At 39.3% G+C, this 27,005-nt stretch overlaps 1 protein-coding gene across 6 annotated transcripts in view; it reads left to right on the top strand.

Moving 5' to 3' along the window:
- The first annotated feature begins 4,428 nt into the window (after window positions 1-4,428).
- The window catches only part of mvb12bb (multivesicular body subunit 12Bb), a 29,052-nt gene continuing 6,475 nt past the window's right edge, over window positions 4,429-27,005 (top strand). For 5 of the 6 annotated variants that reach the window (XM_028414665.1, XM_028414668.1, XM_028414666.1 and 2 more), the window contains exons 1-7: window positions 4,429-4,486; window positions 6,146-6,247; window positions 10,702-10,797; window positions 12,484-12,574; window positions 13,590-13,719; window positions 13,875-13,985; window positions 19,463-19,524. In XM_028414665.1, the coding sequence (XP_028270466.1) occupies window positions 6,155-6,247; window positions 10,702-10,797; window positions 12,484-12,574; window positions 13,590-13,719; window positions 13,875-13,985; window positions 19,463-19,524 (583 nt within the window). In that variant the 5' untranslated portion in view covers window positions 4,429-4,486; window positions 6,146-6,154. The remainder of the gene's footprint in view (window positions 4,487-6,145; window positions 6,248-10,701; window positions 10,798-12,483; window positions 12,575-13,589; window positions 13,720-13,874; window positions 13,986-19,462; window positions 19,525-27,005) is intronic. The other variant, XM_028414667.1, reaches the window with a different exon arrangement.

Below are 27,005 nucleotides of genomic sequence, written 5' to 3' on the forward strand. Positions count from 1 at the left end.
ATCCTAAAAACTACAAAACAGTAAATCCTTATCCAGAGGAACAACTTCAACTTTGTATTAGCATTCCTAAACTGCACTTTTATATGCATCATCAATAATCTCACTTCCCCCTATACTTTCTCTAAAAACCAATACTCAAATTAGCACATTAATTTATGGATTTTATCTTTTTTTTTTTCCAAAGATGCTGACCCACAATTAAAGTGTTGGATTATATTCTGTAGAGAAGACAATGCAAATACAAGCACAGGTGCAAATAACATTAGTGATTGCTTTTTATTGTGTATGCAAGTCATACATTGAAAACCTTAATAACACCTGAGGTTAAATATAAACATGAACTTAGATTCCTAATGACAGGCTAAACTGTCTGCAGTAAGGAGGGTCTGCAAATTAGTAAGTAAGTAAGTAAACTTTATTTATATAGCACCTTTCACAGATATAACACAAGTTTACAGCTTTACAAATGATTTTCCTATTTATAGTTTTGCAATACTCTGGTGGCCACTGGTCTACAGCAGTATAGGCTACACTCACACACCTCAGCCAACTCTTCAGAACCCATAAAGAATGTCATTTTTCTACACAATTAACCTGAATACACTGAATTATATGACTTGAGAAAAACAAAGGTGTTCAATAATGGACTGAATGGTGATACTGTAAAACACTAAGTTTCGCAGGTGCCATCAGTCACATGGAGCCAGGGAGTACTATGGCAACAGGTAGCTGACTGTATACAGTCAACATCTCTATGTGCTTTAACACACAAAGTGAGAGGATGCAAAGGGAAAGGACGAGGACAGAGCTGAGAGCAAAGGACAAGGGGATCATACTGCCCAAAAATGTTTGCAGACTGGATGCTGAACACCGTTGTTGAGGTTACTATTTATCTCATGCCAGCCAAGTTGGCACGCACATCTGGCGCTGGGTACTTAGTGCAATTATTTATGATTTCCTCCAAGATTTAAAAGCTCTTCGCTCGGCCTTGTAATGCAGTAACTGATTGCACTGCTAATGTAATTAAGGGGAGATTATGATGTCCACGTGGCACACCAGATGGTGGCATTCACAGCGATGGGGGAAGGCACAACTGGCACACCACTGCACAAGGGCAGTGAGGCGCAGTCAGTCGGAGCAGTCCAGACTCCCCACCAGACGGAGGCAAGTATATGTGTGTATGCATGCGTGTGAGAGTGTGTGTGTGCATGTGAGTATATGGGTGTATATTTGATGATATGTTGAGCAATAAAGCTGATAGAGATAAGCAAATGTAAAATACTACCAAAGAAAATGTTCAGAGTGCTGTAGGCCAGTCTGTAAGTACATGAGATACATGCACAAAATCAGGTAAAATAAAGATCCACTGTTTAATAGAAATGTACACTTTCTTTAAAAGTAAAGAATTAATTCACACAATTTTGGACTTCAATGCAATTCAGTGCCTCGGCAAGGAAAACAGATGACATGAATGGAAAGTTGGAAAAGCTGTCATGTTTTTCAGGAGATTTTTCCAGCTAGGGCAACAATGAGACCTGACACAACTGACCTTTAATTAGGAAAAAAGCATGATATTATAGAGGCTTGCAAGGATGAATCCTAAGGGGGCACTAAGGATAGGCTTCTTAAAGCTTGTTATTATAAGCTATTCAGGAGACACAGGGATTTTTTATGTGTAGACAGAAAAGAGAGGAGGAGGGGGCTGAGTGTTATATATGAAATGAGACCTGCAGATTTCTACACAGCCCATAATGGGTTCATGCGGGTGACGGGGACATTGGGGCGCAGTAGATTTCCCAAGTTGAGATAGGGATATTATTACTCTCAGGGTGATAACACAGAAATCTCCATCTTCAGTCTCCAGACTAGTGTCAGCAAATTACCAAACACAGAGAATGACCTTTATACATGAAAAGAAAACCTTTGCTGTTTTTATCATTTAGGTGCAAAGTCATTCACAAAGGTCTATGTCCTAGGGGGGTCCTTTGGTCTTCTGCTGATTATTACCACTCATGATTACACACTTACTAGAATGTGCGTATAATATTTTGTAAGATGATCTAGTATTTATGGGGGTCGACTTTAACTGAGATGTGTCATAAAGTATACATGAAACAAAGCGTGAACAAAGAAATCACAGTTTTAATGAACCTTTTCAAAATGCCAGCTGTAATGCTATGCATCCTACACTGGCAGCTCCCCCACAGAAATCTGCCACAGCCATCATTCATCTTACCCCACAATCCTCAGCATGCAATGTGCCACACATTAAAACACTGTAAAAGCTGATGGTTTTCACAGTTAGCATGTGTTGCTGATATCTCAAGACTCTCAATGATCATTTCATCACCTATTCCATAATTAGACCATTACTGTAGCAGGTGCACCTCTTCTCAGCCGAGCATGTGTTGTGTTTTTTTTTTCTATTCACACCTGAGATTTTATTTTATATACTTTAGCACTGCCACAGATTCTTCATAAAATAAGTAGGCTATGTCTGTTTCAGTGGGTCATCAACACCTTCATCTGACATCCGCATATGTTAGTAGGAGTATGTGCATGTGAGGTGAGGGTGATGATGTGGGGTGTTACACTAGCTGACAAAGTAAGATTACTGCATAGGAAAGTCTTCCATGTATATTTCTTAGCTACAATTATTTGCTATTGATAGTACAGGTAACTTACTGTGAGCTACAAAGGGTGCAGTGAGACAATGTGCAGCTAGTCTGGTTTTGTTTACTTAACCTAGAAGGTCTTTAATCTCTCTTTCATTGGTGTTTGGACATGTAGCTGTAGTTCAACTTTTACTAAAGATCACCTCATTAATTAAGAGGTTTCTGCATGTCTGTCCCTCACCTTTCTCAACAACCATTCATTCTGTCCACTTTACATTTGATGTCCGCATTGCCAAGAACACAAATAAGTACAGTAACTTCATTTGGATGACCAGGTATCATATTCCAACTAAAAGGTTTCTGTTTTTTCACTGCAGCCAGACACACATAAAATAAATGTAAGCAATGTGGCAACCCCTACCTCCTTCAACAACCAACAGGTGATTTGCTGTGACATCTCAGTAAACCTCAATAAAAGGGTCTCACTTTAGCTACCAGACAAGTGTGAGTTCCCATATCATTCTAATCTCAAACGTGTTACTGGCTGATATGAAGGAGTTATAGGCACTATGTGGAATCACTCCACGTCACTGTTATGTCATCACAGTGGTTGTAAATAAATGGTCCTACCTACTAATTGACTTACATTAGGTGTCCTCTTTAGGCTACTGATTCTATTCCTAAAGTAAGGACACCTGAAACAGCATTGCATTGGTTACTCTGAACCCAAGAATGTACAGTATCAAGATTAAAACTCAAAATCTGTTGAACATCTATAAAAGCAGGCAACTAAATTTAAAGTTGCATTAAAATGAAAAAAAAAAAAGCACATGAAACAAAGGCTAGATTGTTCTTAGTTGACATTAAACGTGGATGTAGTTGGAGCTTATGGTCATATGAGGTGACACTTTTGCTCTCAGCGTCTCCCCTCTAATAACAGAAGCATCATAAATTTTAAAAAGGGAGAACTGATCACATCATGTTCAGCCATGTAAGCCAATAAATACATCTCACTGTGCGTGACACCCACCCAGCATATGGCACCGTGTCATAGAACAGAGCAACAAGTCTTTGATTTGAATAAATTAGGATAATACTTGCACAATGAAATAATTTATTTGAATGCTATGGTGGGGGTAGAAATAATAAACCTGGTGATGGGAAAGCATCTGTCGCCTGCTGGTGTTTTGGACAGTCTACAAAGAGTCTTTCAAGTTTCGTACTCGGGGAGATGCAAATCCTAATGTTACAGCTAAGCTAATACATTGCTCTTTGTCTTACTTTTATCTGATTACAGTAATGACATGTGACGATTAGAAAGACAACCAACTGTCAGGAGGCGTGACCTGTAGATATATCCATGTAATGACAGTCATTTGGTGAAGCACAACCTTAATTTAGTTACCGTACAACAGCTAAATTGGATCTCAGAACTTATTGCAAAGAAATACACCCTGAAGTCAGTGTGCATTGCTGGTTCAGGCCTGTGCTTTCTATGCAAATCTACATGTTTGTCATTGACTCCTATTTAATTAAATATTATTTGTAGAATAAAGTGCTTTTAATCTATACACTGTAGAATTGTATTCAGTTATTTTACCTTAAGTGTATTATATACAAATGCTAATATAAAATACGTATTTTTTTAAAAAAGCAGCTACAATACATTGGTCTCTCTTTATCTCTCTATCTTTTTCTTTTTTTTGTTACTGAAAAACAAATATATTTAAACGCTTAGTAGGCAAAGTGCTGTGATTTTATGACGTTATCATAAACGCTTTGGTTAATAATTTCTTACCTGTGACACACGGAAGTGATTTCGTAGTCACCAGCCTGAAGTCCGAAGTTGAATCAAAGGTTCGTGTAAACAGGTAAGACTACAACGTGTTTAGAGGTGTGGGATTTGTTAGATTTTACTGAGCAGCCTCGTGTTTGTGTTGACTCTTCACCTGCTTGTATCACTCTCAGTAGGCAGACATAGCTTCCAAGTAAGGTAGGCACGTTGTTACTACCATAAACATCCATGAAACACTACTGGTATGCTAACATGATTATTATTTGTATGCTTTTGAAGATTTATTTCCCCCCACAATGTTTGCCTCGTTTACTTGTGTAAATAATGGAATACACACGTGCTAAGACAGTAAGTTTGTCTCTGGCAAGTTTGAGCCTGAACATTGTAAACATGGCAGAAATCAGTACTAGGCCTATATCACGAAGCAAGTTCGACAGAGCCAGGTTTTCTTTGATGAACTGGCTTGACAATGCCTGATGTCTCTGTGTGAGATAACTGGACAAGCAGGAGTAGAAACTGTAGGTCCCCTCTGAGTTTCTGAATTCTTAGCAGTCTCAGCAATAAATAGAAGGTTAGTTCTCCAGGCTAAAAATAGAAAAAAAATAGTTATAGGAACATCAACTATATGAATTCATCTCGTCTTTAACATAATTGCAGATTTGACCATGGATAGATTTGTCTCAGGTCTGCCTGGACAAGAGCTTGGATGTTGGGCTGGTAAACAAAGCTCATGTTGAACAAATTAATGTTGCAAAGAGAATCTTCATTCTATTAGCTAATTTGCTATCCTGTTTCATTTGAATAAGTATGGCTATCTAACATTTGTTAAAGAGACAGCTGTTTCTGGACTAAATCCCCTAATTTAATCAGCTTAATTGCAATAGATTTTGTAAATATCAAGATTGAGTGCAGGGACTTTGTCAGTTAGTACAACAATCTTTAAACCTAATCTAATACAATTGCGTAAGGGAACCTTTGCAAAGCCACTTACCCTGTAAAAGGCTTGCATACCCATTAGGCAAAAATTCCCTTAGACAAAAATAGATGGCAATTGATTGGGACTTCCTTGAAAATATGTGATCACTCTGCCTAATTTGTGATTTGGTGAAGTAGTTGGGTGGTCTCCAAATGCTGTTTTGTCACTGGTCTCACTTGTCATTTGATCCCAGATTAGGCAGCCACTTTTTCTTCGAGATCCTAATAAGCCTCATCAAGAAGTCAATAAAGTGGCCATTCCAGCCATAAAAAGCCATGTCCATTCTCTGTGTAATGTCTGCAAACAGTGCTATCCCCATTTTGTTGCACATTTTGTAAATTGATTTAATATCTTTAGTTAAAATAATGCCTTCTTCATTTCGAGGATAATGACTTTTTTGCATGTATAGTACAAAATCTACACTGATTCTGTGGATGGGATTGGGCAGCAGTGGCTCAGTGGTATAGCAGATGTTGTCCAATAACTGGAAGGTTGGTGGTTCAATCCCAACTTCTCCCTAGGCACTGTTGTGTGTCCTTGGGCAAGGCCCTTTACCCACATAGCCTCCAGTGTACTCACTGGTGTATAGCGCTATTTGCTGGGCTGCCTTAAGCAATTTCCCCATTGCGGGACTAATAAAGGTTTCAAATTTAATGTGTATAAAGTAAATAAGTTTCCCAAAAGTAAAAAAAAATAGAATACTGTAGAAAGCTTTAAGCAAAATGCATGTATGATAAAGTTTTTCTGCTATTCTAACAGATCACCAACATGTCAGACATGAGCAGCCAGATGTCTACAGACCCAATCTCTGCAATTGGAGTAGTCACTTCACTCAGCAAGGTCACAGCCGGCTACTATGTTGTGAGTAAAAATGTCCGGTGCTAATTCTAAGTTGATTTAGTACAGAGTTCATCTAGTTATGGATAATGGATAATGGATAATGAGTTAGTATTAGCTACAGTTAACCCAATCAAAATGTATTCCCCTTTGTTCTTCTCTGTTTTGTGTGTCCACCTTACACACAATAATTCAGTATCTGCCACTACCTTTTTGACCTCTTTGTCGCTGTTGACAAATCTGTGTGGTACAGGGGACAGATCAGCTGTTGCCCACCTCTTTGCTTGTATAAGAAGTTTAGGTGGACTATGACGCTACCAACATGGCAACAGTGAAGCTTCCAACAGGAAGCCCCAATGCGCTCTATAGAGACCTATTGGTGATGTCATAGACACTTGGTCCATAGTTATACAGTCTTTGGATCTGATTGTTTTTTGCTATGCTGATGATGGTACTTGCAACTGTTGCAACTGCATAACTCACAGCCAGGATGTTGGCAACATTTCACTGTGTTTATTTGTTCTGTTAGATGACTTATTCATGAAGTCTACTTTGATGACAAGCAGGATTCCCTTCATTGTTTGCCACCGGTATTGTAGACACACCAGAGGCAATGGTTTAATGGTGTTCGGTTGTTGGCCATATCATTTAAGTTTGCCCCCAATTTTCTTTATGCTCACAATAACCTTAACAGGAATATGTCGTGACGCAAAGTAGTTGGTAATCACAATTTTCTTATTATTAAATGGGTAGGCTGAAACAGAGCAGGGAGCTTCAGAAAGTTAGAAACAGTCTCTGGGGCAGATATGTTTCTTTTCCTCTCTCTTCCTATTCAGAGCTCTTTTGTTTTCTGCTACACCCCCAAACCCTCCTTCTTCTCGCTGTTTTTTTTCTTTCTTCCTGCTCCACCCTGCACACCCAGCTTGTTCTAATCTCTGGCAGATGATGGTGTGTTGGCATCAGAATGGAGCCACTGGCAGGGAAGCTGCATACACACCATCCGGTAGTGACAAACAGGGAGAAAGCCCATCAGACTTCCTCCTCTGTGCTCCATTGCACCAGTACAGTTCAGTTGATGTGCAAACACTGTGGTGTGCACATTCTTAGGCACCGATTCCGTAGGTGCTCCGACCCTGGAGCGTGAGCACTCACGTGTGCCAGCCTACACTTATCATTGATTTGCTAATGACCACCCCCCCCCCGCCTCCTATCAAGGCACTGCATTGTGGTGTCAGATTAACTGCCAAAAAGGCTGGATGGCAACTTGATAAAAATACCAAAAATATCCACCGACCTGACACCGACAGGTGTGTAGACTGTGTGTGTTTGTAAAAGAGAGCATGTGTGATTGTTTTCGTGTGCGCATCAAAATAGCATGTCACGCAAGCACAGACACCCACCAGCAGAAACATAAATCAGTCCCCTTGCTGGAGGGGCTCTTAGGAAGCTCTTCAGGCAGTTCCTTTGACCTCATGATCCTCATGTGCTCTAACAGCACTGTGAGCTGTAAGGTCTTATATAGACAGGTGTGTGTCTTTCCTAATCAAGTCCAATCAGTATCATCAAACACAGCTGGACTCAAATAAAGGTGTAGAACCATCTGAAGGATGATCAGAAGAAATGGACGCACCTGAGTTCAATATATGAGCATCACAGCAAAGGCTCTGAATACTTCACTTTTTCAACAAATGTCAACAACTCTGTGTTTTTCTGTGAATATGTGGTGCTGTGTGAACATTAATGAGGGAAAAATGAACTTGAATGATTTTAGCATATGGCTGCAATATAACAGAGGGAAGAGGGAAACATTTAAGGGGGTCTGAATACTTTCCGTATTATATAAAATATCATAAAATAATATCTTTCTATGCAAAAGTGAAGTACAAGTCACTCTCCAAGATAAAATTCAGCCCTTAGACTCTGAGGCAGTATTTAAAATTTTTGTCCCATCTTCAAGAACATCTTTTGAACATCACCATGTGGTCCTTCATCTGCAGACTTGAAATAAACAAACAAAAAAAACAAACACAAATATCAACACTACTCAGTATCTATGTACTAATATACCACAGTGGAAGGGAAAGTCTCAGGATATTAAGCCATATTTTTCCACCTCTCATACAAGGAATTCTCAGCATACTTACGATACATTTTATATATCAGATCAAAGGGCTGATTAACTCTTTTGCTCTCTGATACTGTGTGCTTAAATCTCTGAACTTGAGCAGGTTGTTCCAACACAAGACAGCACAGGCCCAGATCAAACAGTGTTCCACTGGGATCAGGAGCATTGCTGGAGCACAAGCAGCCACGCAACATCAAACACCACGCTAAGACTCTTGCACATCCATGTTCTGTGCAAGGGTTGTGATGCTACCTTGGTTTTACCCAATACTTTCAGCTAAACTAATTGCCCTCAGCTCCCCATACATAATGCAGACATGGGAGTGATATAAATCTCTAAATCCTAACAAGAAAATTCAGCATCTTAAACCATGATGTTTATTTATTTTTTCCAGATAAACTAAAGCTTTAGCACTTAATGTATAGTCAGAAGTCATTTTTTAGATGAAACAGGATCTGAAACATTTTCAGGTTCATCCTTTTTTGAAATAATTATTTGTTTCTCACCTGGTTTCACTCTCCAGAGGCTTTTGATTGTATGCCTCTATATCTTTTGTATTCACAGCTGTGCTTCTGTGTGCTGGTGGTGACTGTCTCTTGAGACACTTCATAGGAAATTCAGCACCCCCTAAAGACATGTTTGATAGGTGGCTTTTAGATCACTGTGAGCCTAAGATTTTAGGAAGTGGCAGTTGAATCTGTCATGGCATTTTTGATATAATGATACACCTATATTTTGATATCAGTGTTGTGCTATCTCTTATCAGACATGTGACATTGTTCCCATTGAAATACAAGTAATGATGGAGCCATACAGTGGCACACATGAAAAGTGTGCAAAGAGCCAGTGTGATTTTAGACATGCTTTTTCAGCCACGGCTTAGCTTTTGGCGTTTTACATTCAAGCTGCGTCGCATCCTTGCTGCTGGCGGCTGTGGCAGGATGATGCCTGAGGTGCCTCCTAGGAGGACTGTGCCCTCGTTACTCCTCAACTTGACTTTGGGTTTCACAAAGCGAGCCCTTTGTTTACGCTGACAGGATGCGCTGGCTACTGACCTGGAAAAAGTGGCCAAGACGGGTTGTCTTGTAAGGAAGAGGGAGGCTGGTGATGTATAGGCTCCTTCTGGGACCTTTCATGGAACTGCTGTTGGAGATGCCAGCAATCCTTCTCTCTCTCACAGACACACACACTCTCTCTCTCTCTCTCTCTCTCTGCCTCTGCTCATCTTTTCTTTCTCTCTCTTCCATCCTATCCGTCTCTGTTCCCTGACTCTAGTCTTTGGTCTCATCCCATCTAGTCAGTGGTGGTTTTGCATGAATCTCCCCATGCCATGTTTCCCCCCACCTAGTCAGTGGGGTCATTCATCATTATTGTCAAGGGGGTAATGTGTGTGGGTGGGTGCAGAGATCTATGACTTCTTCATTTGAATGAACCTCATTAGATTGACTCTTCTTTGTAAAGGATCCCTTTAAAAAATACCTCTGGCAGTTATGTAGGTGATTCTCTCATGATGGCCAATGGAACATGACGTTTCAGCCAAGCATATTTGCTCGATGGAGGAGTCTCTGTTGTGCAGTTTGCAGGTTGTATTTTGCTTCATCATTCAGCCCTCCACACCTACATTTACATAGCAATGTAGTGTAGGACCTTGAGCTTGACTTGTGTTGCCCACATGCTGTCAATTTGATGCAAACTTTTTTTTTTTTTTTTTTTACTTTTTTACATTTACAACTATGAATGAGCCAATTGTACAAGGACGAAATGCTTGTGTCTGTGGACTTATGAAATTTCATAAGTCCACAGACACAAGCATTTCGCTTTAAAGCTTCTTGTAATTTATTCCTAGAATAAATGTCTCCTTAAATAATAGAAGTAAAAGTATGCATGCTTAAAAATATTATATATATATATATATATATATATATATAATATAAATATATTAATTATATTTATTTTAAATAATAATATTTATTTATAAATAATATTATTATATTATATTATATAAGTACTGCAAGTTTATTTAAAAACAAGTTATTCCACATTCACCCATTTACCCCTGCTTTCCCACATTGAAGTTTGGTTTCCTTATTAGAGCAGATCCATGTCAGGGCATCTTTAATCAGCACAGTCCCATGGGATGATATTTTTAGCCACCTTTTTGGAGGCTAAGACTCCTTTATCCACGCAGAGCACTAATGAGACGGAGCAGTAGTGTAGGCAAGCGCTAATTAAGGCTAGTATGCAAAGGAAGAAGCAAAAGCAGCATGCTCATGGCATACATACATTAACTTTATCCAACCTCCTGCATGTTTTTTTTCCTCTCCTTGTTTTTTCTCTGTGTTTTTCCACGTAGGTTGCACAAACAACAGATGGCTGTGATGCCGACCTGTGGAAGGACGGTTTATTCAAATCCAAGGTCACTCGCTACCTCTGTTTCACCAGAAAAACTGTAAGCATGATTGTAACTTCTCCCTTTCCCTATGCATCCTGGTCTAACACCTCACCTGCAGCACCTTTTGTGTTGGTTTTCCAACGGTTGCTAGTTAAATCTTCTGGCAGTCCCACTTAAAAAGGCCAGCACTGGCAGAGCAGTTTTGAAGTTTTACATATAATGGATTTGCATGCATATTCCAGGTGAATAATACCTCAGAGAGATTTTTTTTTATGTTGTAGGCCCTCGTAAGGATATTATCTATGTTTATTCATGAAATAACAATGAGGTGTGTTTTAAGTAATCCAGTTAATTCAATCAGCTGTGTCCCTGTAGAGAAAATGGTTACCGATGAGTACTTGAAAGCTGATGCACATATAACTTTTAAATATAAAATGATGTGTTTTGTGTAAGAAATTACTTTAAGAAATGATATTAATGATATTAATATAAAAAGGCCTTTCAGAATGGTTTTGCATTATTGTGCTAATAATAATAATGTTGGGTCATTTTCAACATCTCCCCTAACCCTAACCCTGAAACCTACAGCTTGGCTGTCTCTGTGGCCAGAAATTCACCTGCTTACATTTTCTAGATTACCAGCCTCAACCTCAGGTCATAAAGCTTACTATTGGCTGTCAATTAATTATGCTTCCCTGGGTTGTAGGTGTGTAATGCAGACAGTATTGTAAACAAAACCTGCATTTTTGTTATTACTCTGCATCACCTCACTTTTAGAACTTAATCAAGTCATATTTTTCCTGTATGTCCTCTAAATGCCAGGCAACTTGGCCGTGGCTGCCTCATGTCTGAGCTCAATCTAGCCCTCAGTTTAGTATATAGCATGCAAATAGCCTTTCCCTAGTTCCTGTATATGATCTTAAAATGTGTGTCCACACTGTTTTAAAGACTTTGACACAAATAAAACATGACAGAGCCATCAACAAAGGCTATTTTGTCTGCCAGTCAATGGAGCTCCCGCTGTAATTGTCTTTGACAAAAACAGATTCTGTAAAATTAGCCTCTGAATTATATGGGGGGAAGTAAATAGTTTGCGATTTATCACACTCTAGGCTGGAGGTAGAGGGCCCCTTTTGTCTGGTCCTGATAGATAAAATCTTTCCAGAAAAAGGGGAGAAACACTAAAAGAGGTTTCATGCATAGTAATAACATTCATCCATATTGTACCTTATGTCAGTATAAAAACTATGAATAAAAAATATCTCTAATGGTAATGACTGTTGGGCAACAGTAGCAGTGGAATCTAGGCATTTTGGACGCATCAAGTCACGCCTGGCTCGTCCCACTAGCTACTGCCACTGTGTATTATTGCAATTTATTATGGCAAAAAATGAAAATGTAATGGGAGGCTGGGAAAAGTCATGCTTGAAAATGTCAACTACACAGCCTCTGATTATTTTCAACTAGTCCCATTCTGTTGATCAGACTGCCTGCTCTGTCTCTCATCATGCCACTGCTTCTCACCAAAAGGTTGAAGATGATTACAAGTTCACAGATGCCTTCTATCACTTTAAAAAACAGCCATTAGAGAGTAATTACTCAAGCTATTTTGTCAACCATTCTCTTTAGAGACTTCACTTTTGTAAATTCATCAATCAACTCTATTATCTCTATATTTTTTTTATCTGAGCCCACCAAAAAGCTCTCCTCTACTAAGCTCCCCTTATTTTTGCTGCCTTTCAGGGACCTGATGTTGTTGTGGACTTGAAGCTGATTGATATTAAGGACATGTTGCCAGAGTCTTTCACACCTGTGCATGAAACAATGGACACAAGTAAGTAAACAGTCACTGCCAACCACAGACTCCCTCCCTTCCACTGCTTGTTTTTTTTCATTCTCCGACCAGCTTATGTAGAGGTCCTCAGGGGCAGCTTTGCTGGAGATAGTGAATGTTTTATGGGTGCAGGTTAGCTTAATTTATGGCAGACTGTGGGAATAAAATAAACATTTTGCCCTGGAGGTACAAGAGAAGAGAATCATGAGTCATTGTTTATCTCAGCTGGAGCTGTGCTTTTCTTTATGAGGGGCTTATTTATTTATGTATTTATTTGGGGAGAGGACGAGTGGATGGGGGTTATCTAATATTAATGAAATGCATTCCCCAATGCTTTAGTGCTTTTTGAGTGCTACGTATTTCCCCCTCACTATCCATGCCTTGGAAATGTAATAATATTTTGGTGTGTGGAGTGAGGACAGCTTGTTTATTATTTTTATTATCATTGCATTTGCACTGCACTTTCTAGTGTTGCTGGGGAAATAAATGAGCAAGGCACAGATGCAATATAGGAAAGCATGGCAATGCTTTCTTTTTGCCAGAATGAAGAAAAGAGATTATGTTTTGTTTGGCGATGTTGTAATTTAATGTTTTATTACTTTATGTGAATCCATGTTTAATGTATACATTTGACATTATGTATGAGGTTCTATCTAGAACATCGAGTTTAAATCCCTGTTGTGCACTAAAGCTGATAAAGGATTCACTTGCTTCTGTCATTTTACCTACTAAAATGATAAAAATGATAATAATGCGTGTGAATTTTGTGGCTTTCCAGTGTCCAGTCATTTCCCTTTGAGCACAGCAAGTCACCCAGAAACAGATATTAGCTCATCTCTTATTCTATGACTGGTAATAACTAAACATGAAAGTGTAAGTGGGATTTGTGGATATGTATTTCTTCTAGAGGTTGAAATGTCTATAGATTTTTTTAGCCTGAAACTCAGAGAAGACAGAACTGAATATGGAACCAGGACTTTCTTTCTGACATGCTCATATGTACTTGACTTATCAGAGGAAGCTGCCATGAGGAAGAAAAGGCTTTGTGTGAAAATGAGTCCTCGTGAGGCTGTCAAGACAGCGGTGCATGACATCCAGATCATTGCGAAGTCCAAGTACCATCTTGTTAACTACACCTGCATAGGGTGAGTGTTTTAAAACTGAAAATAAATGAAATCATACGTTTTGGAACTTGTATCAGTCACTGAGTATTCAGTGTGGTTCTTCTGGAATAACTAACCCAGCTGTATAAGACTGTACAAAACACTGTTTTATTTTGTATTTTTTTTATTTTTTACAGTGAGATAAACAATATGGGAATATGGTATCGGATGGGAGATGTCCCACAGCATCAGTCTACCCAGGAACCATTCAGCATAGCTGAAAGTGATGCTTTATGTAACACTACAAGGTAACATTGTATCAAAATATTCAGCAGTGCAACTTGTAGTTCAACTTTCCCTGATTGCTTTCGTTTTTATTTCACACTCAGTGAACAAAGAAGACACAAGCAATTGATCACTCCGCAGGCAATCTGCCGTATAGGTTGTGGCTGGACAACAAGGTAGCGAGGGTGAACTGGAGAGACAGGCTAACTAGACAGGATCCCCAGAACAAGAACCTGAGTTCAATGAGGGCTAAACTCCTACTATTTGTGGTGTGTCCCAGGAGGCAGAGGCAGGTCGCTCCTCTGAATGTGGTGACAGGAGTGTTGTACTGTGCAGACAAAGAGGAGGAGACGTAGCCTGGAGAGGGAGCGACAGCTGCAGAGGAAGGGAGGAGAGATCCAAGATCTCTGCCATGCTGGAATGTGTCTCCTCCTCTGCTCATGCTGCTCCTGCTTCCTCCGCCTCAGGCTGCAGAGTGAATTTAGCAATCCTTTGTACTGTGTCCAGACCAAACAGCTCAATTATTTATCACAATGAAGAGCTGGGGATTTCCACAGCAAATTGTAAATAAACAATTGAGACTCCTTCGGTGTGGTGGTGTTGTGGAGAGGGAATCTTGGCACAAGGCACTGATGGCTTTGCCAGCTTGAAGTGCTATGTTCAGCCATCCTGTGCTGGGCTGAGTAAAAGCCACTTAAAAGCCACAATAGGCCAGAGTAGTGAATGCCAGCAGGCATATTCAAAACAGAGCTTCTGTTCACATGGCGGCGCAGTAGGATGTGGACAATAAACTGGACAGCTGTTGATTCAAAACTCTAATTCATACTGTGTAGTATTTTGGGAGTCAATAGTCAATAATCTTTGATGTTATGAAGTTATGGCGAAAGCCCAGGCCCATGTGCGCCTTTACCACTCTTGCCAGTAATCCTCAGTTCTTTTGAAGCCCACTTTCAAGTTTGTGAGGCTCAGAGGTTGGAATAAATTGCACCTCGAAGCGGCTCATACCCCCCTCCTAATGCCTGCTGAGATCACAGGCTGCTGTTTTTATATTAACATTAAAATTCATTCCACAGCAAGAGTCTTCTTTTGAGAGTATTTTCATTCATAATGCAGTGACACATAAGGACAGGACTGTGGGCAATTTAAGAGTGGCACTTCCTTGACTATTTATTTCCTTGTAGTTACACACGGGACAGGACGTCCATACATATTGCTATGAATAGTTTTGTATTGAGAGCATCACAGATTAGACAAGCTGATTCATTTTGTATGTACAGTACCACAGTGGAACTGTCTGTGTAGTATTACACCACTATATTCATATTCAGCAGGAGAGAATTCTCTCCTCCATGCCTCCTCCGGGCTATCTATAACAACTTTATGGCCGTTGGAGAATAGCACCTCTTAAATTTAAGTGCTCTTTACAGTCAGTGGAAAAGATGTTTTAAATACAGTCAATAATGTGTAAATTTTTAATGACCCTTATAATTTTGAAAGCTGCAGTGATCCCTCTCAAATGTTAAGTTGCCTCAGGCAGCGAGAGCTTGTTAGAGTTGTGTACAAACGTAAACCACAAATCAGTTTTTTCCCCAGCACAGAGCTGTAGTACATAGTGACTGCAGTGTCTTGCATCATTATGAGAAGCACAGGGTTATTGCATCAAGGTTAAGGTGTTGTATTTCCATTGTTTTTGCATGATTTTTGTCTCCTAGAAAAATAGTCTCTGCAGATCTTTTAGTTTTTCAAAGGTTTAAGTTAAGTTTATACAAAGAGTCCTTAATTTCATCAGCAGACATCTTAAATAACTTTTATGTTGTAGGCACTAAGCAGTAATGTTGGAAATTGTTTTTGTATAATTATAGGCTGTCAGGAGTCATTACAGACTTTCAAAGTAACAATGAGTTTGCAGCAGTTTGCAACTTTTTCTGAGTTAAACTACTGTGATTAGTGTTAGCCACAATAACAAGCAAGCCTGCTGTCTAATAATAGTGATTTTAACAAAACAAACACAAAAATGGCTGTGATTAATTACTCTGTTCCTTATTAATTAAGCATTTATTTATTTAGTATAGGAATAGTCACTTAATACTCATGTCTGAGGCTGATTTTACACCTTTGAGTGTCTGCTGACAGTTTGACATGACAGGATCTTTTTCCCTTCTCCATTTAATATGTGTTGTAAACAGACCAATACTGAGAATTGGAAATATCAAAAAATGTAAAATGGCCATGGAAAACTCCCATGGCCTTTGTTTTGCTTGTCTATGCTGGTTTTTGACCACACAGGAATAAATAATTTCCCTGTGAGTAGGTACAGGGAGGATAAACAGTAAGCTGGGCCAACTGTGAGAGCTGAGGCCCTATGCCGTCTTCTGTGGAAAAGCATTTAAACCTTGTGTGTTTAATGTCTCTTTATCAAGTTTGTTTAAAGCGCTTCAACCAGCACACTATTGTGGTTTTGATTCATAGCTGCAGCAGCTTGATGTCAACCACTTTGGCTTGTTCTCTGTCAAGACAGACCGTATCAGCCACTCCCTGACTTTATAATGTAAAAAGCCTGAGCCATCCGGTCAGCCTTTTAATGTGTCCAGTAAAGTATCTCCTTCCTTCCTTCCTTCCCCTGACCAACACTACCATTTGTTCTCCTGATAAAACTGTCATTGCTGAGGCTGATATCTGACCTCTACAGTGACTGCTAGCATAAATTAGCCCTGTCCTAATATTGCAATTTCTTTCACCTCACTCAGAATCAAGGTTTTTGACATTTCTCTTAGAATAATAGGCTCTTGTACACATGGATACTTTTTAAATCAAACTGTACAGTGATAAAAATGTCAAGGCCAAGTATCTTTTTTCATTACATAGCTGCCTCGTTCCTTAGCACATGAAGGCTAGAGAGCCATCAGTGTCAGAATTGACAAGCATATCAATACATTTCAGATTGCATAGTCTTCTACCTGTGACACTCCACACATTTCTGCAGCTCTGCAGGAGTATTGTATTGGCTTTCATTGCATGCTGGTTAACCAAGACTTCCCACTGCAAACAGCTCTTGAGAGAGAGAGAGAGAGAGAGACTGTGACTGTCATTGTGTCACATGACAGATCTTCTCTCTGAAGTGTTGAAGAACAAACCTTCCTACATCAATCTCACTTATTGCTTTGTTATGTTCAGAAAAGTTGCAAAAAGTAGCAGAGATCAAGCAAAGGGATGCAGAGCGGTGCCAGGAATGATCGAATGATCAGCTAAGATCTGATGGGCGCAGACTATTCACTGATTTACCACAAAAATTCAGAGAGATCTTCTTTTCAACACCTGACATTGAGCTTAAAGGAGGATAATGATGGGTGAGAAAGCAGCTCCCACAAAGCAGCACTGTTGGCACATAGAGGAAGGTGTGGAGATGTTGTCACAGGAAAGGCTGGATGTGTGTCAAAACAAGAGCTTCCAGCGCACAGCTCTTCAGTCACTGATATTACTCTCATTCTCATCTTACCTCTCCAACGACTATCGCTTGTCTGTCCCCACTGTCTCTCCCACTTTTTCTTCTCCTTCCTTTTTTAGTAGACAACTCTTTTCCTTTTTCCATGTGAAACAACAACAAAAACTCCTTACAAAAAATCTGTTAATTTGTAATGTAATTTTGTGTCATCAGTCCTTAGTGCTGTGGTTTGTTCTTCTAAACTAATATGTTTTTAACTATGGCAGACTTCATGGAGACATAATACTCACGATCCATGTTGTAACTGCATAAATCTTTCAGGCCATGTTCCCAGTGTTACTATAATTTGATGAGGAACTACGCTGTAATTGAATATTCAAATTAGGAATATGTGTCAATATGGCTCTCCTTGCCTGAAATGAGGATTAATTGTTGTCAAAACTCCAGTGGCCAACATAATATGAGCCCCCAAAACTGCTGTTGATTAGCAAAGGCTCTTGCCATGTTTTTGTTTAAAAATGTGTTATCTAATTGATTTGCCATATGTTACCCTCTCCAATGTACCTAAAATTGTATTTAGAAATCACCAATTTGGATAGAAACAGTTTGTGTTTTTCAAACAGATGGTAAAAGCAACTCAAGAGGTTTCCTGTATAAATATATTTCATAACTACTGGTTTCATACAGAGATTTGAGGGATTTCTACATAAATAGCACAATGTTGTGTCCTTTGGAGAGGGAAGCTCTCCTCTTACATGACACAGACACCCTGAAAGACATTAAACAATTTGCCTCCACTTTATCAGTGCAGTATGATGTCTGCGCTTTGAAAGATGTGTACCTTTATTCAGCAGTGGAATCAACCTTTGCAGGGTAAAAGAAGTCTGCGGTGAATATGGCAATCGTTCCCACAAGATTGATGCCAACCTTTTAAAAATTCACCATTGGCCTGGATTTAACATGGCCAAATGCTGATGTAAATGAGGAGGAGAAAAGTCGACCCTTTCATTGCAAATAAATCTGAGTTGTAGGCTTCAGCTCATAAATACCACAGCCTGTCACAGGTCTTGTTTTATTGCTCTTGATGGAAATTATTGCATTTATTTATCTCATTCCAAGAGATAAGGTTTTGAAAGTCACTACTCACCCACAGCATCTACCAAATATGCAGATATGCCTTTAGTCTTTACATTTTAGAGTTGTTTTTTAAATGTTATTTTACACTCCTTTCTATTAAAGATTAATTGTGTTTATCCATAAACGGTCCAAAATACATAACGATACACAAAACGTAATTCATTATTTGCAACACAGCTGCGCACACTGAAAAGCTGCTGTCTTTTTAATTCTGCACCTAGTTCCTCCTTCCTCTATAGCCGATTTCTCTCGTAGCCTACTTAAAATCTTAGGCTTGTGTGCCCTCCAATCAAAGCAGCTGCCTGTTTGAACTGCTTTGCATTACCATTATAAGATCATTTGTTTTATAATTCCATCATCCTGGAGCTCATTCTACCTTCAAAGCATGTCATGTTGTGCAGCTGTGTTGAAGCTGTTTTTTTTTTTTCCCTGCTTGCTGTGGATTTATCGATCCATAGGGGTGAGTCACAGGGTGTAATTCATGATAGCTTGATTGATGAGGATTTCAATCTTATATGGTTTGTTAACTTCAACTGCCCACAAAGTGCATTCTGTGCTTTTTTCTGTAATACAAGGCAATGAAAAAGTAAAAAAAACAGGGTTTCTCTTAAATAATGGAATCTCTCAGTTTCTCCAGAATTAACAAGATCCTGCTCCAAACCCCAGTTAAAGGTCTGCTGAAGCCCCTGGGCAGCTGAGGCATAGTTTAACTCCTACCATAGTCCTCCCTTAGATTCAGCCTGTTCATCCTCTGTTTTGCCTTTACACTAAAGGCAGTCTTTGTTTCTCAAGCATGTATTGTTATGAAAAAACATATCCTTTTAAAATGGTTACATGTCTTATATACACGTTATATTTTAACATAGCTGTCAGTGCAACAGTCTGCAACAGACTAAACTTTCTTTTTCTTTTTTCTCCTAGCAGGAGGACCATGGGCAGGCCACACTATGAGCACCAGATCAGTGGCATCTACACCATGACAGGTAAAAGGTCTCACACTAATATGTGGAAGTCAACAAAATTTATGAAACTGCCTAAAGACTAATAAATGAATTTAATAGTATTACCCAGGATGCATTTAGTGGGAAACATATCTGTACTTCCATGCTTTCCGCATTATACCACAAACGACTTCATCTTCTGCACATAATCATAAAGAGAGCTACTCCACACTGCTGCTTGAGCTACAAATTCTCTGTCTAGATGTTCTCACTGAGGGCTACTGTACAGAGCTTCCTTAACAGTGAACGTGACTCCCCAGAGGAGCATGGCATTATACTCAAGAGAACATTTAACAGCCGTCAAAGATGATCCATCACATGCCATACTTACATGTGTACCTTGAATACACTGGACGAATTCCTCTATCTTTGTCAGGGAGAGACTCAACAACAGTACAATGCCCCATGACTAAAACAGAGAAGAAAAAGGCTATTTCGTTAGGAAACAGAGCTTAGCTATGACAACCTCAGCGCCACAGAGTCAGCTCAGACGCTCTATCCTTAAAGAGTGTGTGAGCCACACGTGGTGAATAAGGCAGGAAGGGTTTTATCCAGCTGGAGAGAGACACCATGTGGTGAGGATTCCTCCTGCTGCATTAGCCGAGGCACACCCTGCACCCAGCCAATTCAATACGTATATAACAATTAAGAAAATTAAATGTTTAATATATATTATTCATTTTGAATATGCACATTTAATTTAATTTATTATTATGTAAACCTTTTTTATTTTTTTGTATTTGTTTAGACATGTAGTGTCTGTGTTAAAAAAGAGAGGGAAATGTGTGTACTAGGTAATTTTACACAATAATGAATACATCATTGTGCTGGTATGACAGCCAGTTTATAATTTAAGTATTAATATTAAGTTAGTCAGGACATGTGAGGCCCTGAAGGAACCGATATTACACCACAGCTGAACGGTTTGTGGCATTTGGTGTGGGATTCCTCCACTGGGACAGGCTTTGAGTGACAATGAGGAACATGAACATACTGTACATCGTGCTGCCAGCACTCATCTCCAGAAAACTGTCCTATGCAGATGTACACACACCTTTTTTTAGCCTGTGTTCTTTAGTCAAGATTAAAAAAAAACATAGGATAATGGAGTTAGCCTGAGAAGGTTTTCTGCTTTATTTGTTGAGACTGTGTGGTTGTCAGCCATACAGAATCAAACTGTGAATGTGTGAGAATGCAACTTTCCTTGATTAAAATTGTGATGTGCCTGCAGACCAAGTGTGAGGTTGTAGCCGACAGCCTATTTGTGTTAATTGTTAGCATGGTGGTAGCGCTAGGGTGTGTGTGTGTGTGTGTGTTGGTGCCTGTGTGTGTGTGTGGGCTGACAGCTGGCCAGGTTCGAGTTGGTCTAAAACCATGTGCGCTCTGTCAGGGTTGTACAGGCGCCTTCTTTAGGATTGATGAATTGCCTGCTTTCTTGATTAAACCCTCCGTCACTTCCCAACAAAACAAAAACCCCAACACAAAAAAAAAGCGAGTTAAGGGGAGGAGAGGTAGCATGTCTGGGAAATCTGTCATCTGCAGTCACATCATGTACAGAAGTGATGTGCAGAAGGTTTGACATTTATTACCAGAATATTAAAAACTAATTCACATTTATTTTCCAGCCCTCTTTCACTTGACAGTTCAAGCTCATTTGAAAAGTTATCAAGTTTTCATAGCAGCTTGGCTTTTGTTCACCAGCGTTGCTTTGATCCATGCCAAGTCTCTTTACCAATTAGGTCTATTTTTCATACATTGACAGAAAATCAGGATATCCTAAAGGTAATTATACGTGCATTCAAAAGATCTAAAAAAGCATACGTTTGATAAAAAATAAAATAAAATAAATGCAAAATTAAATCTGACGTCTGTTGCATCACGGTCTGGCTTTATTACCTGCAGAAGAAAATATAGTATTCGGCAGACATCCACTCGATAAAAAGGTAAATGTAATAAAAAGTAATGCATTTCCATATCTATAGCATTAATCAAAAATAAATTCTGACATTGACCCTGATCTAACATAATATGGAGAGCAATTATTTCCCAATCCATTAGTGGAACTTCAATTAGCAGACAAGAGACAGTTCATCCTTCAGAGAAGGAGGAGGTTGAGGAATAAAAAAAATAGGAGGCTCAAAATTAACTTGGGTTTGCAAAATATCTTGGCAGGATGACAGTGATTTTTGATTTTCAGGAAACAATATTAGAATTCTTATTAAACTATGTGCATCTGCTTTTAATTTGCTGCAAATAATTGGAAAATGCAATGGAGCTTTCCAATTAAAGCTCCACTTTATGCTGTTTAATAATACCCTCATAATATTATAGCTTATGAAATGACAGGTGAGTTGGTGTATGAATAAAACATAAAGCCCTGTAATAAGAGACAGAAAAAAAAAACGAGACAGTTGTTGGGGGGCTTTTAAATGCTCGACATAATTTGCATATATTAATCTCCTCTTTTCAGCCTTATCAAGTATTCCACTGTATTTGAAGTTAAAATAGTCGTGACAGGCAGGGGTACGCTTCGTTTTTCCAAGGATTTATTACTTGTATAATTCTGGATCTTTAATAAGCCAATATGACTGATCCTTTGAGTTCTGTGGAATTTGGTTAATTGTTCCAGATGGTGCTCACTGATTATGCAAAATTACTTTCTTTCTCCTCTTTTTTCCCCCCAACTACACCATTTCCTGATTGACTAACATGGAGAAAAAAGATTATTTTTGGCACAGCACTTTCATTAAGAGGGTTCTCATCAGGTTTCAAACAAAAGTTCCATCTTATCTCCCTGTGTAGTTCTGGGCTAGGCTGTGCAGAAGGAGGAGATCAGCCGGCTCTTATCTCAAGCCGTGATGGATCTCAACTGCTTCTGCACCGCTGGGGTTATATTTTAGAATAACACAATTCTTTAGGCTGAGGGATTAAAAAACAGGACCTCTGGATAGTGACACAAAAGTTATTATTAGTGTACCTCGTTCTCTTCTTTCTCCTTTCTTTCTCTTCCTAAGAGATTGATGAAATTACTTAGCAGTGGGGTTTGTCCACTTGCAGCTCGTAGGCTCCATCCACAACTCACTAACATTCTGTTTTGCATCAGCTAAACTGAGCTGAATGAATCATTTATGGAAGTGTTATGGGGGAGGTATGGGCAGATTTACTGCCGCGCTTTTACTTTAGATGGAATGGGATTTCTATGAAACCGATCTTGATGTCTGAAGTAATGCCAAAGCTTACATCAAGACATGAAAGGAATGCTCTTAAAACCCACATTTTGCTTCTTAATTCCCCTGGTCAGCAAAAGGCAAAACAGGGAGGGTGAGAGAGAATGAGGTTCAGAGGGAGAAGAGTATTTACACCTAGTGCTTACACACACACTCTCAAACACACACTCCTAAAGCACACCAGCAGCTAATGATATAAAGGAGCACTGAATTCTGTAGTAATAAATCTGTGCCTTATAAATTACTCATTGTTTAAAATCGGTGTTGAGTTTAAGCCATTTGTGCATTTTTCATATTGACACAGGAGAATATTTTCGGTGTTTTGAATGGATGATGCGGAACTAAAGTAAAACATTGGCTAAAATTCACCCTCCCATGCAAGGAAGAATCCGAACGTTTTCAAAAAACCAAACAAACAAACAAACAAACAAAACCATGTGATCATGACCAGAGGCAACAGATGTGTTATCATAAAGAGTCTCTGAATTGTATTTTGGACTTTGTTCTGAGCATTTTTGTATTATTATTATTTATTTAGACAATAATTAATAAATGGAAATTGTTAATGCATTATTTAACAAGAAGCTAATTATGTATTTCAATTAAATCCTCCAACACCTCTTGTAGTATATGGATTTGATTGCAAAACATGATCGATCCAAGTGTGATTGTGCCATTAAGTATTAGAGGATCAGTCCTGTATAAATCCTAATGGAATTTTTGACTGGAGACTTGAAGCCCTTGGGCATTTCTGGACCTTTATTATAGTCAAATAAGAGACTTTAAATGGCTTTGCATTTGCAGGCCAGACTGGACTCTGGAGTCTCATCCCTCATTGCTTTCTATCCATCCCTGAGATAGAAGAAGTGCTCCATTAGTTTCAGTGTCCAGACGTGGACAGCCTCAATGGATGGGCCTGTCAGGGCTCCCTCATTTGCCCCATGTACAGCAGGGTTTGTTATCACACATCTAATTAGAACTTGATAAAAATATTTCACAAAAATCCAGTCATTAAATATAGTTTAAGGAGATTTATGGTCAAATATGCCTTAAAGATCTTTTAATGGCTCTGCTGACTTGTTAAGTTCGTAATTAATGGTCTTCTAATACATACTGTGGTGTGATTTAGAAAGCACAATGAGATTCTGGGAATGAAGTCGTTTTAGAAAAGGGCATCTGGGGCTCCCAGAAGCTATATTAAATAGTTCTGCTCAGACTGGTTTTCTTAGAACCACAAAGTCGGCTGTGAAAAAGTTCAAACACATCAGTGTCTTTATATAAATGAGGCCATATTTATGTGAGGTGGCAGGGAATAGTGCATGGTTATGAAACAGTTAGCTTTTAGTCATTGTATACCTAATTAGTGTGTACAGAAAGTCCTTTGCCTCTCTGTAGCATTTTTAAAGTGCAGTTATAACAGTTTTGTTGAAGTCATGGAAAATATCTCTTTTCAAAGTCCACAAATCCACACCAAAAAAACTAATAAGCAAATGCATATGTATTAAAGTGTAAATACATGATACTAATAACAGTCTCCTGTTTCATCAGGAGAGTAATGGTGTCCTTATTAGCATAATTAATGACAAATGGCAGAGCAGCATTGGTGAATTGGTTCTAATGGATGATAAATTGGTGGATGCCCAGGTTAGTGGCTGCCAAGGAGGCCTCTTTGGCTGTCATCCCTCCTGCTTCCGTTCTGGCACAGTTCATTACTCACTGTGTGAGATGCCACTTTACATTGCCTGGTACTGTGAGCATGGAGAACTTAATAATGCCACCCACAACCACACAGGGCCTGCTGCTTTACCCACAGTCCAGAGGGCAAGTAGCTCAGCACAGGCTACGGGTTGTGGGGAGCAAGGCTACATGGGAATCATCTCCTGCAGCTGCGCTGATCAAAACAGATCACGCGTCAGTCACTACTTTAGGGGAACTGGGGCCATGTGACCCAGTCTCCAGTGCTGGTGAGTGTTTCTTGTTAGGATTTCTGGGGCTCGCCACATCCCTCGCATCATTACGGGTTAGTTTGCCCACAGAACCGCTAATTAAGAGGGGATTTGTGTAATTGTGCCTTCTGCTGTGTCCCATCCGGCACATGCAATTTACTGTCAGCCCTCTGCCAGCTTTTACACTTGTCCAGAGAGGCGTACCCCATTTATACACACATTCTGCTGCACATTTACCAGCAGCCACAGCTGGGGATCAATGCCAGTGCCATGGCAATGTCTTAAAAGACACTGTGCTGCTGATTAAAGTCTGATTGTCCATTTAATTTGATGATAGCTCAGCCAGGGGAAAAAAGGTTCTCCTCATATTCTTTTTTCTGTGCTGACTGCAATAATAAAAAACTAAAACAGGAATTATACCAAATAACCTAACAACCAATTATCCTATCGGATCAGTCTGATCATTTTGATGGGGTTATACACATGTACACACCCCTTCAGAACACCCTGTGTTATGCTTGCATGTTTGTAGCCAACTCACTGTAAATGTTGCTGGCTCTGCCCACTTTCTGGAAGACTGATGGACCAGCGCCCGACTGGGACTGTCTCCTGGCTCCCTACCCACAACCAGATTTTAAGGATTGCTTGTCACAGATGGAAAAGTAAGTGGGTCATTCTCCATAAGCTTGCCATTTTGCATCCCTCTTGTAATGAAAAAAAGTCTAATTTTAACATTGGTGGAACTGTAAATGAACTGGTTAATGCAGATAGTTTGTTCCAAGTCTGTTGCTTGTTCATACAGTTTTCTATACATTTATGTGTAAGAAATTTAAAAAAAAAAACACTGTTAAAATTCAACTGTAAAGAGTAGAGTTTGATGATAAATTCACATATATGTTGTCAACTTTGAAAAAATATTCAAAGAGGACAAGGAGCGAGCTTGTGCAAAATGATTCAGATTCTTTCCACTCACACATAAATTTAAAGTGTTAGCAGCCCCAGCCTGTAAAACATATGGAAGCAGACACACATTCAACCACAGGTTCCCTTGCATAGTACTCTAAGCATTTAGAAACTCTTAAAGCTTGTGTACGTTTTTGAAGGTTTGGATGAAATTAAATACATTTTTCAGTATAAATGATCCGACTTGTCAGGAGAATTGCAACGGAAGCTTGCACACACTAGGCTGCACACAGCCGGCAAAAACAAAAATACAGTATCAGGAACCCTCAGCATCATTTCAGTGCATGATCTATTTTAGCTTATTCAATGTTATACACTTTTTAGAATGTTAATTGACTCCCCAATAAACATTTAAATTATTCAAAAGTTACATTTACACTTTTGCAAGTGAGACTTTTAACATATTGATTTTTTTTTCTTTTTTCTTTTTTCACTCATCTGTCTAGAGGGTTGAAAAAGTCGGAAAAAGATAAAAGAAAAAGAATGGGTTTCATAGAGCCATAGTCATTAAAAGAATCTGAAAATAGCAACTCACTATCATCTGTTCTCATAGCACGGGTCAGGAGCTCTGACACCTCCAAAATTCCTCCTGTCAGGGTAGGGGGCCATTTGTATTCTCTCTCATTAGGCAATTTGACTAATGACCTGCCGTGGCTGCAAAGCTACTGAGGGACCCGCAGCCTAGCGCCCTCTCTCTTGCAGCAGCCTGAACACACACACCCTCTATTGGAATGGCACAGATGGCATGCCCGGGCGACAAAATAAACTACAATATGTCTCCGAGATGCTGTCAGGCCTGGGCACTATTTCTCATGTCAAAGTAGGGCTAAGGGCTGTGAGTGGGCATAGGGGGTCCTCCTCCAGAGCTCTGTTCATCTACTCACCATTATCTGCAGAGGTGACAGAGCGGGGTCTGCAACTAGAATAGCATTTTCATGGTCTGCATAAAGAATCCGGCTCAAATTGAAAGTCACATCGACAGGGGAAGGCATTGCAATGTCTAGCCTGGCTACACGTGGAGAGAAGGCAACATCCAATTGTTTAGAATATGAAATGTAGCAGGTTCCAGAGAAAGCCCTAACCTATTTTTGACCTGTTCTACTCATTATTTTCTTATTATTTTCTGCTACTAAGCCATCAAAATGAGCATAATCATAGGTAAGAAGTTGTAATACTGAGTCTCATTTGCCCCTACACATTACTGCCCTGACTGTGTTCTTCTTCTCACTTCTCACTTAATTCAGGTGCAAGACAGATTCAACCAAGTAATCATACTAGACAGAGATCAATGCTATTCAGCTGAATTAGTGAAGTGTAAAATAAAAGT

The sequence above is a fragment of the Parambassis ranga genome, chromosome 9, assembly GCF_900634625.1.
Source record: "Parambassis ranga chromosome 9, fParRan2.1, whole genome shotgun sequence".
In the NCBI taxonomy this organism is placed as follows: Eukaryota; Metazoa; Chordata; class Actinopteri; family Ambassidae; genus Parambassis; species Parambassis ranga.